At 32.8% G+C, this 16,253-nt stretch overlaps 1 protein-coding gene across 1 annotated transcript; it reads left to right on the top strand.

The window, feature by feature from the left end:
- The first annotated feature begins 3,429 nt into the window (after positions 1–3,429).
- On the top strand, positions 3,430–15,448 carry LOC123557347 (mitotic spindle assembly checkpoint protein MAD1-like). Its single transcript, XM_045348767.2, has 8 exons — positions 3,430–3,865; positions 7,024–7,148; positions 8,796–8,933; positions 9,180–9,308; positions 9,717–9,809; positions 10,561–10,689; positions 11,640–11,750; positions 14,228–15,448. Exons 1-8 carry the CDS (start codon positions 3,710–3,712, stop codon positions 14,694–14,696), a joined length of 1,350 nt encoding a protein of 449 aa, XP_045204702.2. The 5' UTR covers positions 3,430–3,709; the 3' UTR covers positions 14,697–15,448.
- The last annotated feature ends 805 nt before the right edge of the window (positions 15,449–16,253 follow it).

The raw sequence follows: 16,253 nt of genomic DNA, 5'->3' as shown, positions 1-16,253 counted from the left end.
TTTTTTGGGTTTTTTGTACAGTTGCTAAATTGTGAGGCTTAATAGATAAGTTAAACGAGAATTATGATTTGTTCTAGCAGGATTGGCATATAAGTGAGAACTGTTCTAGAAAGGTTCAGAATTCAAAAGCTACAAATGTATACCATCTTGGATGTACCTCTGCGTGTCGGTCTTTGGATTACAGTATGTTATAGCGTTTCGAAAACAAAAGAACAAATCTACAGTTGGCAGCAGGCAACAACAAATAATACACATTCTTGACCTAATCAATACTACTTTCTATGTTCACCAGTCTATTGTAAATATAATGTTTGAGTGAATGTTTTCTTGACAAATCGTTATGTATTAAAAAAAATAAGGCTACTTATTAAGAAGAGCCATTTTGTCGACTTTCACAAATCAAAATCACAATTTTCAGATATATAGAATAATGTTTTGACAAATAAGAATCTTATTCTTAACTTAGTCTATAAGCTAGAAGACATACTTTAAAAAAGTATTTCTATGTAGCTAGGTTTAAAGTATCGAGTAGAATAGAAAAATCTAATTATTTTTCAAAATTTAACACGATATCACGTAATACACCAACTTTCACAATTCTTGGAGCAAGGATTGTATAATTCTACACATTTCTGCGAAATCAACTTCTTGTTTAGCCGACCCTAGAAATAAAATGTACTGATGTCACGACTTAAGTAATCGCGACACCAAAACATTAAACATGTTGCAACCCTACTTCTTTAATTCATGGGTTGTTGTCTTTAAACTCCGCTACCTTGTTAAAAATGTTTGTACAAACGACCGACCCTGATAAAACAACAGTAGAAGTCAGTGGGGTCCACCAAGCTAGAAACTAGACCTGTATTTACCCCAAGATCCTGCTGTTTTCGACTTCCATGCAGTTTTGAGATAAGATAAAGAACTATACACATGAAAATCGTCGGGAGAAGACGCAAATGCCCCCTTGCTATGCTTTGATTCAATTTTGCTTAAAACAAATCAAACAGTTTCATTTATCTGGGACACATATGTAGGCCAACATCGAGAAACTTCACATCAGGCAAACACCCACATTTGATATTCTAAGATAAGATTTATTAATTGAGTCGGAAAGACAATTACAAGTAACATAAGCTCTGATGAGGTTTTAAACCGACTATAAATTCTCGTTATGTACTGCTTTGATTCTATTTTGCTTAATAATCTATTTTAAAAACTCTGTAGCTTTTACTCTGTTTTATTAACGTTTATCAAAATGACAACTTTCATGTGAATTTTTCAATTCAAGAACAATTAAAATACAAATCCGGAACTGATGTAATGTTTTTAAAAGTCATAGTAAAGTCGCTAACATCTAAATATATTCAGGATTTGCAAGGAATGTCAGTTATTTATCTTGTAAGTACTAAAATAGGTTGTTACATTAAATATCGACACAATATGTAAGTTAACCAGACGTGCACACATGCAGCACGACCATTTGCTTAACTTTTAACGTGTAGCTTTCCGTGCTAAAGTGGACTATTATAGCAATTACTATACTACAGTTATAATTATTTATAAAAAGGAAATCTTAAACAAATATTTTGACTCAATTTTACATAAATCTTACAAAAATATTAAAACGATAAAATAAAATGTTAAATAATAAATAATATGAATCGGTCATTATAAAAGCTGTACAAAAATAAGGATAAAATAAGAATAAAGGGGAGTAATTCAGAAAGCAAATCTATTTTTAAATGAAATAAAGCAGTTTATCATTTAACTTATCCTACACAGTGATCTCCCTTGTCATTCGAATCAGGACAGGTAGAAAGAATCGCATGCAGATCTATATCCTATACAACTAATAGAAATGATTCAGATCATATGCTGTTTTATTACTGACGAGTGCATTATGTATTAAGGCTAAACTAGAGAAATCTTTATTATACGTTTTGAACTATTTTTTCACGGCATCTTTTCGTGCGCTTCGGTCACGTCTGGGTTTTTTTCTGAAGTGTTTTAAAGGAATACACCTTCGCTTTTCAACTTAGCCATGCTCGATGGATCAACAGACTTAAAAACATAATTTTAATACGAAATTACGCGTTCTTTAACCTTATTGTATTTACATATGTATGAAAATATCAACCGACTCTAGAACAATGTTCAGAAAACAGTTGATATCAATAAGAATATCTGTCGATTAGCCCGAAAAAACGGGCAAAATCCTTACAGCGGATTAATCTGTCATTCAGTGAAAATGGTTAGTCTGATATTTTTGCAAGCTCTGGAATACGGTAATTATAGGTCTCAACCACTTCGCGGTTTCAACCTAACGACAAAAATGTAAAAAATGAAGATTCTGTATCAATTACCGCTAGAGTTCTTTTGGCATGATTGTGACTAAAATTAATTAGTGAACTCAGAAATACGAACCGGCATGAAAGCTATAAACGAAAAGCAAAGACTATCAATGTTTATTTCAGTAAAAGAAATAATAATGAGTTACCTCCCTTTACTTGATATAAACTGTAATAACTTTAATAATATATCTGACATGAGCAGCTTCAATTATTTTTCAGTGTTTCTGGTGTTACTTTATAAAGTTTTTGTATTGATACAATACGATTGCAAAATTTTGTAAACGAAACTTAAATCAGAGTCCAAAGGAGAGACATAAGTACTTGTGGAATAACTTTTCATATCACAAGTCAGTAGATTTAGTTTTGACACATGCCATGTTGCAATTTAAGGAAATGATGTCCCCGTACTTGGATTCAGTGTTGTTACATTTTCTGGTCCTTTGGGGTCATGGAGTCCGTCAATAGAGTTCCGCTTAAGCAGGTGTTAGGAGGCGTAAGAGGTGTTGCATATTCCACTACCTCTCATGAACAGACTCAAACAAACCGAGTATGTTGTTATTCTGATGGCTTGCATGCTATGCTTCCAAAGGGACCTTTTACAGATTTTATTAATTGCAATTTACGCTAAGAAACGGGCTCAAGGTAGTTGTGGAAAGAGCTTTTTATTCAAAGATATTTTCTATTTAAAAACTTTTCTATCTTACAAACTCTACGATTCCTTTTGCATTTATGTTTTTTAAACAACTAATAGTATCTGAAAAAAGACAAAGATATGCGGAAAATGTGCTTTTTGATTTTTATTTGAACAGACATAAAGTCAATAACAAATCCAGTCTTTAGATTATATAACATTCTACATTTATTATAATATGGCATTTTGTATGACTATTATACATTTCGAACGACATATACGATAGTCAATCACGGTTTGTTGAATTGTTTTATGAGCAGACGATATTTTTCCAATGGGATTTTAGGTCAATACAAACACATTACAAAGGCGTAACTCAAAAACAAATACCCGTATAATTATACACAATAACAAAGACATGCCATACCTTTTGCAAAACTGGTTAACAATATCAGACAATGAAACTTATATAGTATTGAATTTGTAATTCATACAAATTAGTGTCAATATGTTTAAATTTCAATCGATTTCTTTTTTGAAACTTAAAATTGATAGGTTTTATTGGATTTCAAAAGACAATTAATAATAATTTACATATAATTTTTTCCTTCTGGAATATAAACACTAGTATGTATTTTGTTTTTACTTTCAAAATATTATAGTTTGAAGTTTACACATGGATCTGCATAAAATAAGCTCGTTCCATGTGCTAATGTAATTGCGAATAATGGGAAATTGTTTGGGTTACCCGCCCTATATAGAATCACAACGCCGAGAAAAGGTTTTAGCAAGACAGACTCGCTCCGCGAACAATTTACAGGGTTCACGGACTGTTGTGCTGCCATATAACAGCTTCAGCATGAACACACGGACGCCATCAGAGGTACGTAAAATAATAGCAATATTTTTTTTTCATTATTCATTATGCATTCTTTCTTAGTACCATGTGGAAGTTCTAAAACATACTGAATTATACCATGATATTTTAGATATATGTCTTATTATTATCATTATCAATTATTATGATAATGACATAGATCAATTTGATGCATGAAGCCGTGACTGTATTTCTTACCTCACGGGGTCACTACGGTAAAAGCCGAGGTGAACCTCATTTACAAAATTGATCATGATAATGGTAAAAAAACTATGATGTTAATAAATAATTATGATGAAAATAAACGATACTAATAATGAATAATATTATATTACCTTCAAAAATGATAACTATTATCATTATTATTATAATGATTATTATCATTATGTTATTGTTGATTATTAAATGATAACAAGCCGAACTTCAAAATCGAAATGCGTTTCTTAGTGTAAGAGATAATCTTGTTATATCTGTTTTGTACATGTATATATTTACACCATGCTAAAGTAATTTATTCAATGCTCAGATCAATAAGTAACGTGATCTAGATTAATCAGTTATTCATTTTGTAGTATATTGGAATCCTTCCTATAACTTTAGCTTCTAATTAAAGCTAGCATAAGTTGCAAACTTCGAATGTTGAAATTATTCTTAAACGTGAATGTGTTGACACATTACAAATATATTAGTGTATATTTTGTAAAAAATGTAGCTGATGATAAATGCTACTGTGTTCTTGTTTCATTGATGAAATCGGAATTCTTTTAAGCAGAGAAACAAATTGTTTACATAATAGTTATAAACTTTATCGAAGCATATACACTAATTAATCAGTGGTCTAAACCTATCTATTGTAAAATCTTTTGACATGTTTTAAAATGATTCATTAAAACGTATTGTTCAACAAAAACTATAGTCGAAACAATAGAAGAGGCTTCCTCGATTTGCCGTCGTGTCACGAAAGGAAGTGAATATAAAAATTGTGCTGTTTATAATCGTACCTTGTCCAATAAAATAAAAGTCTGTATTAACAAATTAAACAACCGGCCAACCTTTATTACTGAGCGGAAATATTGTAAAAAGAACAATCGTGAATTTAATTAGTAGATAACTTAAAGCGAATAAGGACTATAAAATCATGAACAAATATACAGACAAACGCGTGATAAAGTGATAAAGGTTGCTACTATAAAACCTGCTTATAAAAGCCGCTATTTTTTCTTCGGTATAACCAAAATGTATATGTACATGTATTGAGAGACCACCTGTCAACAAAGACCACCTTTTTCATTTCCTAAGGGTGGTTACTGCAGGCAGGTTTTCTCTGATAGCACACCTTTCCATTAGAAGACACTTAAAGTGAAAACGGACTACAAATCACAGATTAAAATATTTCCTAAAAGTCGTCTACCTTTCCAATAACCGATACTTGAAGCATATAAAGGCAACGTATTATAGATCATCATATTTCCTAAAAAGTGTACAAAAGATAGTAAACCATAGGTTATTATGTTTCCTTTTAGTCCACAGGGAAAAGTTTTTCCTTATACAATATTTATTACCTTTATAAATAATTGAAAGTTTTTACTTCATGCTGTGCATGTTGTGTTGTCTACTGTGCACGAAAAAGTTAACACTTTCACTATAGCTGATATTGTGTTACTTTATGCTTTCTGTTCTGTATGAAATATGAGCTTAGGCCTATTCCATACAAGTAATTACATACTTTCAATCTAGTACATTCGAGTGGGAAATAACAATAGCAAAATAGAAATAAGCAAAAAAGCTGACATGTTGAAATTTAAAGTTTATAAAACTGACGATACGGTATATTGTTTTTTATTTAAGGCACGCCAATTGAACATGAAATTTTATATCAAATGTCACTTCTATATGAAAAAGAAATATTACGTTTATGTTTCTTTTTTGTACGAAAAGCATGACATTAGTCATTTTATCTTTTTACTTAAAGGTTTTGGCCAATTTCACTTTTTTTTTCATTTATTTTGAAGCCTTGCTTAAAATCTGAATTTGTAGACAGTGTACGTCCCTTTAACACGACTTTATTACATTTTGTTATTACTAAATCGGTATCAATATCCCGTAGTTATCAGACCAAAATGGTAATATCTATTTTATATCTAAAGTCGAATACTGAAGTAAAGCTCGCACACTTACTTTACCAAATGGACATAATTATATTCCAAACCTTCAAAAATAGTCTACGGGAATGTAAAATACGTTTCAAAATCGTATGTTATTTAAGAAATAATATATCCCAAACAGTGATTTGTCGTTGAATAAAATAATTGTTTGGAGTTCAGATTATTATTTACCAGATTTTTATAGCGCTCTTTTCATTTATAAAATAAACGTTCAAAAGCGCAGAACGTGAAGACGCGAAGGAATTATATCACGAGGGCGCAACAACAAGTAATTCTTTTAAACGCATTGAGTGTTTTGCTTCAGTTTGAAAAGCTGTAAATAAGAAAGAAAATCTTAAACATATTTTAGGTTGCCATTTTGGCTTTAATTTATCTTTCCTTTGTCAATTTAACATCAGAATTATCAGAATATTTCTGCTCTATGCATTCTTTTGCAATATTTTGTGCCAATTTTGGTAAATTAAAGTTAATCTTCGTTTTATTTATTTTTATGCTGATACACATCTAAAGGTGTTTTATAACAGTTCATAATAATATGATAAATGCATGTCTGTCTGTGGGTGAAACCGTTAATTTGGCACACTGGATTGTTCGATGAAATGTTACACGCTCATAATGAATGTGAAATTTGTGTTTCTAAGTAATACAAGTAGCACCATGGCACTAGTTTTGCATCATATATTTGTTAATTTAAATACAGATCTTCAAAGGTATGTAAAATTGTTTGATTTATCTTTTGCAACTGCCCACTTTAATTTTAAAGCGACTCGTTCTCACTTTACACTTTTCTTCTCTAAAGGTGTTGTGAAAGTGACGAGTCCTTTGGTACAAACTATTGTTTATATCTAAATTGATGACCAAAACATTATGCAGAAGGGATTAAGCCGAACGTACCGAACATAGGTAATTTACATAATTTCATGACATTCTCGTTGTTGTTAAGATTTAAAATATAAAAACACGCATGACATTTATAAAGGTTATTTTCTTAATTTATAGGAGACTGAGGTAAAAAGATTTCCGGACACATCATTTTCGCAAAACACGTCACAAGTTGAAATTGAAACCATAAAACTCAGCAGTAACAATACTTCCAGGGCCTCGAGCTTCAAAAGTGCAAACAGGTACGTACATTCGCGTATACATGGTAAAACTAAATACAATATATTTCAAGAGACATGCTTATAACACGCTAATAATACTTGAATTTGTAAATTTATGGAACGGCATGTTTCAAACGTGCATCTGTGTAATAAAAAACTTTTTAACGCGTGCAGTGATACAACAAACAAATGTACTTGCATAGTCTCAAACGTTCATTCATTCTCATGCACCAATGAAAATGCAGTATAAATCTATGCAACAATATAGCTTCAAACACACAACTATGGTCATGCATCTGTAAGACTCCATAAGCCCATGCAATTATACTTGCCGGTCCTCAATCGTACCACTATGTTCATGCATCTATATCAGTTCACTAATTGTTCGTGTAATGATACCCTCAGGGCTTCATGCTTCCATCGTGCAACTAAATACACTATAAAATCATGCAATGATATTTGCAGAGCCTCAAGCTTCAATAGTACCACTATGTTCATGCTTCACTAATAGTTCGTGTAATGATACCCACAGGACCTCAAGCTATGTTCATGCATCTATATCAATTCACTACTAGTCCGTGTAATGATACTCGCAGGGATCCGAGCTCCCAACTTGCAGCTATGTATTTGTATCTATAATAATAAACTATAAGCGCAACTCTATACTTTTTATTTGTAACAATACACTATGCATTCATGTAATATTTCCAGGGCCCCCATTGTCTAAAGGGAACACAAGTACATGAATTTGTAAACCATGCAATAATACTTTCAGGGCCTCAAGCTCCATGCGTTTATTTGTAACAATACATTATGTCTCTAGCTTCAAAAAGTGCAAATAAATGCTTGCACTTCGAACATGCATTAAGAAATAATATTCTTTAGGATTCAAAGCTAATGCGTTCTGACATTCACAATTGTTCTATTATATGCAAGAGCACGATCTTGGCCTTAAAGCTAAGGTTTAAAACAAGTTATGTAAAACGAAAGGACCCAGTCGAAATCATACCAAACGCACTAATTGATTTAGACATATTTGACTTTATAATACCTTATTGTTTAATGATTTTTTTGCAATTTACTTGATCAATAATGAAAGAAATGTGTTTTCATTGTGACCATCCTGTCCAGTAAATAAAGGTTACTTCTTCACAAACATTATTCAAGATAGGTTCAAACGCAATTTAAAATGTCTTGTTTGTGTATACCAAAAAAGTTAAAATATGAAATCACAAATATATCATAGTTAAATCAAGCAGAACAAGAAGTCTTTGTTTTAATTGCATTAAACGGCGAATAAATGGCTTGGATACTATGTATTTGAAAAGACATCTTGAAAATGTGGTGGTTGCAAAGTTTATAGTTAATTCTTCTTGCAGGTAAAGTTTGCTTTTTTCAAAGGAGTTATTTCATTGATAGATAAAATTTTACCTGGCTGGTCGTTTTGTATTTTGATAAACACTAGTTTACTCGTCAAAAACATTAACATAACTTTTAAAAATTTCATTAACTAAAAACGGAACTAATATCCACTGTTTCAACAGTTAAAAATCTTGATTTATCGACGCAATTTTTCATGCCATATAAACAGTATCAAATAAGTTTTGCACTTGTGTTTTAACTTTAACATTAAGAGCGTTTCAAACAAATGCTCTTTTTGTTGCATAGGTATATAAAAAGGTACAGAAATGAAGAAGAAAAGTTAATTGACATGCTTCAAGAACGCGAGCGACTTGTAAGAGCAGCCATTACACAAGGACAAGAACTTAGAGCAAAGTGTAACAGATACAAAGAAGAACTGGACAAGTAATATTCATTTCTTCTTTATTTACTTTTTTCTCGATCTTTAACATAAAATTGTTAACGATAAAATATAAAACTGAAATGTAGCACTACAAAACAGATAGACAAATCCTGTTGCTGTCTAAATGCATTTTAAGCAGTTATAACTACCTGTACACAAATTAATACTAAAACATAAAAATACATATTAAGGAATTGATGAAAACATCCTTTAAAGTATATGTATCAAAACCATTTTGTTTTATTTAGTCTAAAAGCATTAAGTGACGTAGACATGACGGACGTTGAATGGAAGAAGATGTACAATGAGCTTGATAAAAGGAATCGAGATCTAAAGGAGGAACTTGACATTTTAACTGCGAGAAATAAAAATGGCAGGTAAAAAAACCATCAAACTTTCTTATTCAGGAGGAATCTCCGTAAATTTCAGATTCAATGTCAATGTCGTAGTTGAAGATTGAGTTTGAAGAAATCAGTATTAATAACTTTCCTGAATGGTTCAATGTCCGACGGACGGCGCAGATGTTTTAAGTTAGAGATTTTATGTTGTATTATGGATCTTTAAAGTAGTAAATCAGTATATTAGTTTTAGAAATTTTAACAAGAAAATTTAATAAAAGAAAAATGATGCATATAAATATAAAGCATATTTTCCATATCAGCCAAGTTGCTTTTTTATATTATTTTAGTCAATTCAGTCAAATAACGTTTTAAATGTTTAGCTGATTATCTGTATTTTATGATGAAAATAACAATCTACTATATGTAGTGTTTTATCCATTTTAGAGACCATTTAAATCATCAAAATGAAGTTATACAACAACTGAATGCAGAACTACAGAAAGAAAGAATTGAAAAACAGCGATTGCTTTCAAGCAGGTGTAACATTTCTCTGATATGTTTAAAATTGTCTCACTTCTTCATAGAGCGAATAATCAATGATAAAACAATTGGTTACATTTAATAATGCGTGCCAGTGAAACATTTTGTCATTATTGTAATCATTGGGATACATGTATACATTGCAGCCGTCCAAAATTTCAAAAATGTCATAATGATGAACTTTTCAGGACATATTCTTAACTAGATTAGATAGATGACGATTTATTGCAGATGTACAAGTAATTTATGCATTACATTGTATGAAGTTATCTTTGAGTGTGTGTAAACTATCAACCACATACATCAATGTACAAGTAATTTATGCATTACATTGTACTAACCTATCTTTGAGTGTGTGTAAACTATCAACCACATACATCTAAGCAGAAAAATAACGTATTGCTGATTTTTGCAGGTCCCTCCTCTGTATAGAATATATTTTTGATAAAGTGTGAAATGAAAATACCTTTCACTGAGTAAACACCAGATGCAATAGTTTTCACAAGTTTAAATTTCAGAGCGAAAGAGTGTTTTATCTTACATAAAAAAAAACCAATTTTCTTTTGTTTTTACCCGCTTCTCAATTGTTTCATCCAAGTTATACCATTATACAATGTACCAATAATATACAATGTTTGATACTTTGCACCTTAATATTTCAGTAATTCACTGAAAATCATGTCATGGAATAATAACACGGTAAATCTGTGAAAAGAGCATTTATTATTTAAGTGTTTTATCTGACCAGTTTGACCAGTTTGAAGAGTATCGGGGTGAAAGACAAGAAGGGGAAGCTAATGATAACACAACTAGAAGTAGACAACAAATTACTGCAAGAAAGACTAAATGATGTAACAGTGCGAAATCAAAGAGGGAGGTAATGTCAACAATTTTGAAAAAAGTTACGAATACCTTTCATTCTTGGAATTACTTTAAAATCAGTTTTTACTATTTGGTATGTAAACATTATATTCAGGTGTTTGTTAGATCACCTCCATCTCCGAACCCAGTGTTAATATCGGAGGTTCTACTTGGCACTACACTATCCATTGTATCGTTCTTTGATGGTATCAACATTCACTTTATGTTATCAGTATCTTAATTAAGAAATAATAAGTTCCCAAACGCGGTTTATCGTAGAATAACCCGAGTTTTGAGTTCTTATGCGTAAGAATATATCACGAAGGCCTGCCTGCGGCCTTCGTGATATATTGTTTCGCATAAGAACGAAAAACTCGGGTTATTCTATGATAAATCACACTTGAGAACTTATCATTTCGATTCTAACGCGACATACTAGTATCAACAGTGTTAGAAAAAATGGTAACTACTTCTTACGACTGCGCTACGCACCTGGATCGGATGACGTCATTGCACGCAAGTGGTATATTGCAGAATAACCCGAGATAGATTTTGCTCTACATGTATGTAGGTTATTTGCTGATCGTGTTAGAGTTATAGCTTTTCCTGCTATTGCTTTCCCTATGCAAGTAGTACAAATTCAAATATGTTCTTAAATATTGGTATGTAACCTTTAAAAGTAAGTCATAGAGAAACAACGCATACTCATACTACATGTATAACATTGGAAACACCTCTTTGTTTTGTACATAAAAATAAGCATACGTTCCTTTACAATATAAGATGGAACGTGTAGAATGTAACGACATTCAAAAGTTAACAAGCAATCTATTTTGATTTCATTTCCTCTCTAATTTGCGAATATTTCTTGTCTACATGTTAGGTAGAATTTAACATTTTTCTTGCTTTTCTGTTGAAAGAAATTTAATTTCTGTTTTAAAATAAAGTTTGTTTTATTTTACCAAGGGAATACCTGTCGAAGCTGGAGGCTGAAAAACGTGATCAAGATGCGATGCTTGCTAAACTGAAGTCCCAACTACTTATGGAGAAAGCGGAGAAGGATCAACTCAAAACTCGGTAAATAATTTTATAATCGGCGGATTTCATAACAAGAGCTTTAACTTCTAATGCTCTTATAATTGTATTAGAATAAAACGAAAACTTGTCCCTGTATATTTGATTTAGTATTGTTTTATTTTAAGTCTTTTGATTTTTTGGCATCTGTTCAATAAATCTGTATAACAGAATTCCGCTTACGTCGGTGCTAAGGGTGTTGCACATTTCATCACCTCACGTTCAAACCTTTTGTTTGAGTTTTATGCTACCAATGATTTCTTAAAGATTCTTTTATTAGCCCCCTACTGGTTGAAAACCAGTTTCGGGGACTATAGGAATGCGCTTTTCCGTCCTTCCGTCATTCCGTCCGCCCTTCCGTACTTCCGTCCGTCCGTCCGCAATTTTGTGTCCGGTCCATAACTCTGGCATCCATGAAGGGATTTTAATATTATTTGGCAAAATGTTCCCCATGGTGAGAAGACATGTCATGCGCAAAACCCGGACCCCTACCTCAAAGGTCAAGGTCACAGTTGGAGGTCAAGGGTCAACAGGGCTTTTTTCTGTCCGGTCCATAACTCTCCCATCCATGAAGGGATTTTAATATTACTTGGCACAATGTACCTTAGAATAAGACGATGTGTCATGCACACCTTTTAGACCTCTAGCTCAAAGGTCAAGGTCACACTAAGCAGTCAAATGTTAACATGGCATGAACAGGATCTGTTTCGTGTTCGGTCCATAATTATGTCACTCATTAAAGGATTTTAATATCACTTTGCATAAATATTCCCCATGATAAGACGACGTGTCATGCGCAAAATCCGGACCCTGGCAAGGTCACAATTGTGGGTCAAAGGTCAACAAGGCTCTTTTTTCCTGTACGGTCTATAACTCTGCCATCCATGAAGGGATTTTAATATTACTTGGCACAAATGTTCCCCATGATGAGACGACGTGTCATGTGCAAAACACGGACCCCTAGCTCAAAGGTTAAGGTCACAATAGGAGGACAAATGTTAATAAGGTTTTTTTCCTGTCCGGTCTAGAACTCTGTCATCCATCAAGGGATTACAATATTACTTGGCATAAATGTTCTCCATGATAAGACAACGTGCTATGTGCAAAACCCAGAACCCTAGCTTAAAGGTCAAGGTCACACTTTGAGATCAAAGGTCAGTAGGATTATTTTCCTATCCGGCCTATAACTTTGTCATTCAAGACAGGATTTAAATATCAATTGGCACAAATATTTCCCTGGATGAGACAACTTGTCGTGAGCAAAACCCGGGCCCTAGGTCTAAGGTCGAGGTCACATTTAGAGGCCAAATGTCAGATAGAAAAATGACTTTGTCCGGAGCATTTCTTCTTCATGCATGGAGGGATTTTGATGTAACTTTACACAAATGTTCAACACCATGAGTTGGATTGTCATGCGCAAGAACCAGGTCCCTTGGTCTAAGGTCAAGGTCATACTTAGAGGTCAAAGGTTAAATTTAAGAATGACTTTGTCCGAAGCATTTCTTCTTTATGCATGGAGGGATTTTGATGTAACTTGGCATAAATGTTCACCACCATGAGGCACCCTTTTTTTTAAAATTACGTCCCTTTGTTTTACTATAAATAAATCATATTGTTACTTTTTTATTACTGGCCGTACGGAAAAATCGAGACCACTTTTAGGTGTATTTTGACCTATCTCTACCTGGTAAAGAGTTTTGTGTGGACTTTTTATAGAATTTTTTTAGGATTAATTTCCCTTTGTTGTTACTATAAAAAAACTTACTAGTATATGATAACTTTTTTTATAATTGGCCAAAAAACAACTGTAGGTATTTATATATGCAAATTTTAATCCAAGTGTTTTGTTATAACATATTGCATATATAGTACAATATTGTTTATACATCACTGGCAGGTATCAGTTCATTATGTTATACAACAGTAGAAAAAATTAGGTGCCTTCCAGTAGGGGACTTTGTATTGCATGGCAATCCATCATTCGCTTATTTACTTTAAAAGATGTTTGATTTGAAATTAACTGGTTTACAGATAATTATGGTAAACTTTATCTCGCGTGTATTTAGAAATTGGTTATACTAGTTAGTAAAATATGTGATGAGGAATTTCACACAATGAATGAGGTTATTTATCAGCTCGTTGTCCTTTATCCTCGCGAATACCGGTTCAATATTATTTAGTGATGCGAGGGACTTGTACTTGATCTTGAAAAGGCTTTGGACAGGCAAGAGTATCCCAAATATTAAGTAATTTTGAACATTTGGTGTCGATAAGTTTCGTTATATATCTTTGCATAACGTGACGATACATATATGAACTTTTACTGTTAAACAAGTTACATTATTGATAAACTGTTGTCTTTCTGATAGCATAATGCAGTTGACATTGACGCTTTCTATAGTCTTAATATTCTACAAGAGAAAGTAGAATACAATTGATACTTCATTTAAAGATGTTGTATTTTTCCTACCATTTTTCAGTGTTGAAATCATGTCATCCACACAAAACTTATCTGCTGTAGAAACTGAACCATCAGGTGTATATGCACAAGTCCAGAAGAAGAAAATTACAGCTGAAGAACAAAACGATAAGCGTACGCATGACGGAACGCATTCAGATAACTATGAAACCGTTGTTCATCACCATGAAAACATCGAAACTAAGTCTACTGGATTCGATATAGATCAGCAAGATCCAAGAAACGACAGTCCAAGTGAACATGTACAAAGTCAAGTTTATGAAGAAGTTGGTTTTGGAGAGAACAACGGTGATAAAGAACCTCGCATAACTACTTATGTTATGAACAGTAGTCAGTCTACAAATACAGAAAGTATGACATCAACACCAAGAATAGTCGAAGATATTATTACGCATGACCCTGAACCGATCTGGGATTATGTTCCGGCTTCTGCAGAGGTCGATGCTGAAAATGTGACAACTAGATTTTAAAAGGCTTTCGTAATACTCATAGGTAGCTAAATATGACGCAGTTGCGTTTGACTTGGTTTGTACATATGATAGAGTTTTCCGGAAGGGAAATTGTATAGTATATATTGATTGTTTGCTTGGTAAGTTTCCCGACGATGCAAGTTTTCTTGATAGGAGCTTGTTAAATCTGCATAGACCTGTTTCTGCAAAGGAGAGAAGACACGTTGAAAGTGATTTATAGGTCCGGGTTTTAATAAGTTTATATGAAATATACCATATAGAAAATATTCAAATTATTGTTAACTATGTTTATTTTGGACTATGTTTTCATAATGAATATATATCTATATGCTTATTAATCAGAACGGTGCTGGTAAAGTTTGAAAAATGTAACAATATTTTGTTGTTCGATGATAACCTGAAGTGTTGCAAAGCTGCTAGATCCCAATTACGTTTTTCAGACGAAAACTATCTAAAACACAACCTAAATAGCGGGTCCAGAAAGTGGAAGTTTTTCAGATATTCTCATTCAAACTTAAAATAATATAATTATATATGAAGATCCTTTGAAAAGAATTGAACACAAATATGACCAATCAAATTAATAGCAGATTCGATGTGACCGAGTCTGTTCACGAGGTGTAATGAAATATGCAGCACACTCGGTCACTCTAAGTCTAAAAACGGGTAAACATTTTAGCTGAGAAATGTATCAAAATGTATAATAAGATGATTGAGTTTGTCCATTAGCGGTTATTAAATGTGCAACATCCCTCATGCTTTCTTACACGGGCTTGCGAGAAATTAAACTGACTCCATGATCCCGAATGACCGGAAAATACAACAACACTGAGTGTTTCTTTTTCATGACTGCTGCATGGCTCTGCTGTTGTGGTAATTAATAAAATTGAAAAAGTGGAAACTCCACAGGTCGCTCAACATGACAAAAATGAAAATGTTGCAGGCTCGGTTAGATTGAGCCTTTTCATAGACGGTAGTGGAAATGCATGTAACCGTCCAAGCTAAATCGAACCAACCTGGAATATTCTTTATAAAGCGTTATCTTGCCCCCTACCCTTCCTTCCTGTGAATCAAAGGCCTTTGGTCAAACGAACAGCATAACGATAATACATTTCCTTAAGACACATCAAACATTAAGATATAAACAAATATATGTCAATGACTTATCGCTATAGATACTAATCCCCAATGATAACGTGATTCCCGCCGAAAAGCGAGGACGAGTCTAATTCATGATAACTGATGAAATAACCATTCATAATGCTTGCACATTACTTGACACGCAATTATTAGTATTTCTTTCATTTCAAATATCCACTAAGTATATGGCAACATAGCTCAGTTGGGTAAAATGCAGACAATAACTGGGTGTAAGCAGATCGTTTTGTGGGTTCGAATCCTCACGAGGGTTGTTTCTTTTCAGATTTTTTTTCCTATTCGTTTTCTTCCGTATTTTTGTTTCTTTCTTTGATGGTTTGTTGTCGAGCACGCTTGCGGTGAGCTCGATATAGTCGCCACTTTCAGTGTATGTGTGTGCGTGCGTCCGTCCAATTTTGT

Source organism: Mercenaria mercenaria, chromosome 5, assembly GCF_021730395.1.
Source record: "Mercenaria mercenaria strain notata chromosome 5, MADL_Memer_1, whole genome shotgun sequence".
Taxonomy (NCBI): Eukaryota; Metazoa; Mollusca; class Bivalvia; order Venerida; family Veneridae; genus Mercenaria; species Mercenaria mercenaria.
Note: the sequence above shows the minus strand (reverse complement) of the source record. Positions and strands in the feature narration are given on the sequence as shown.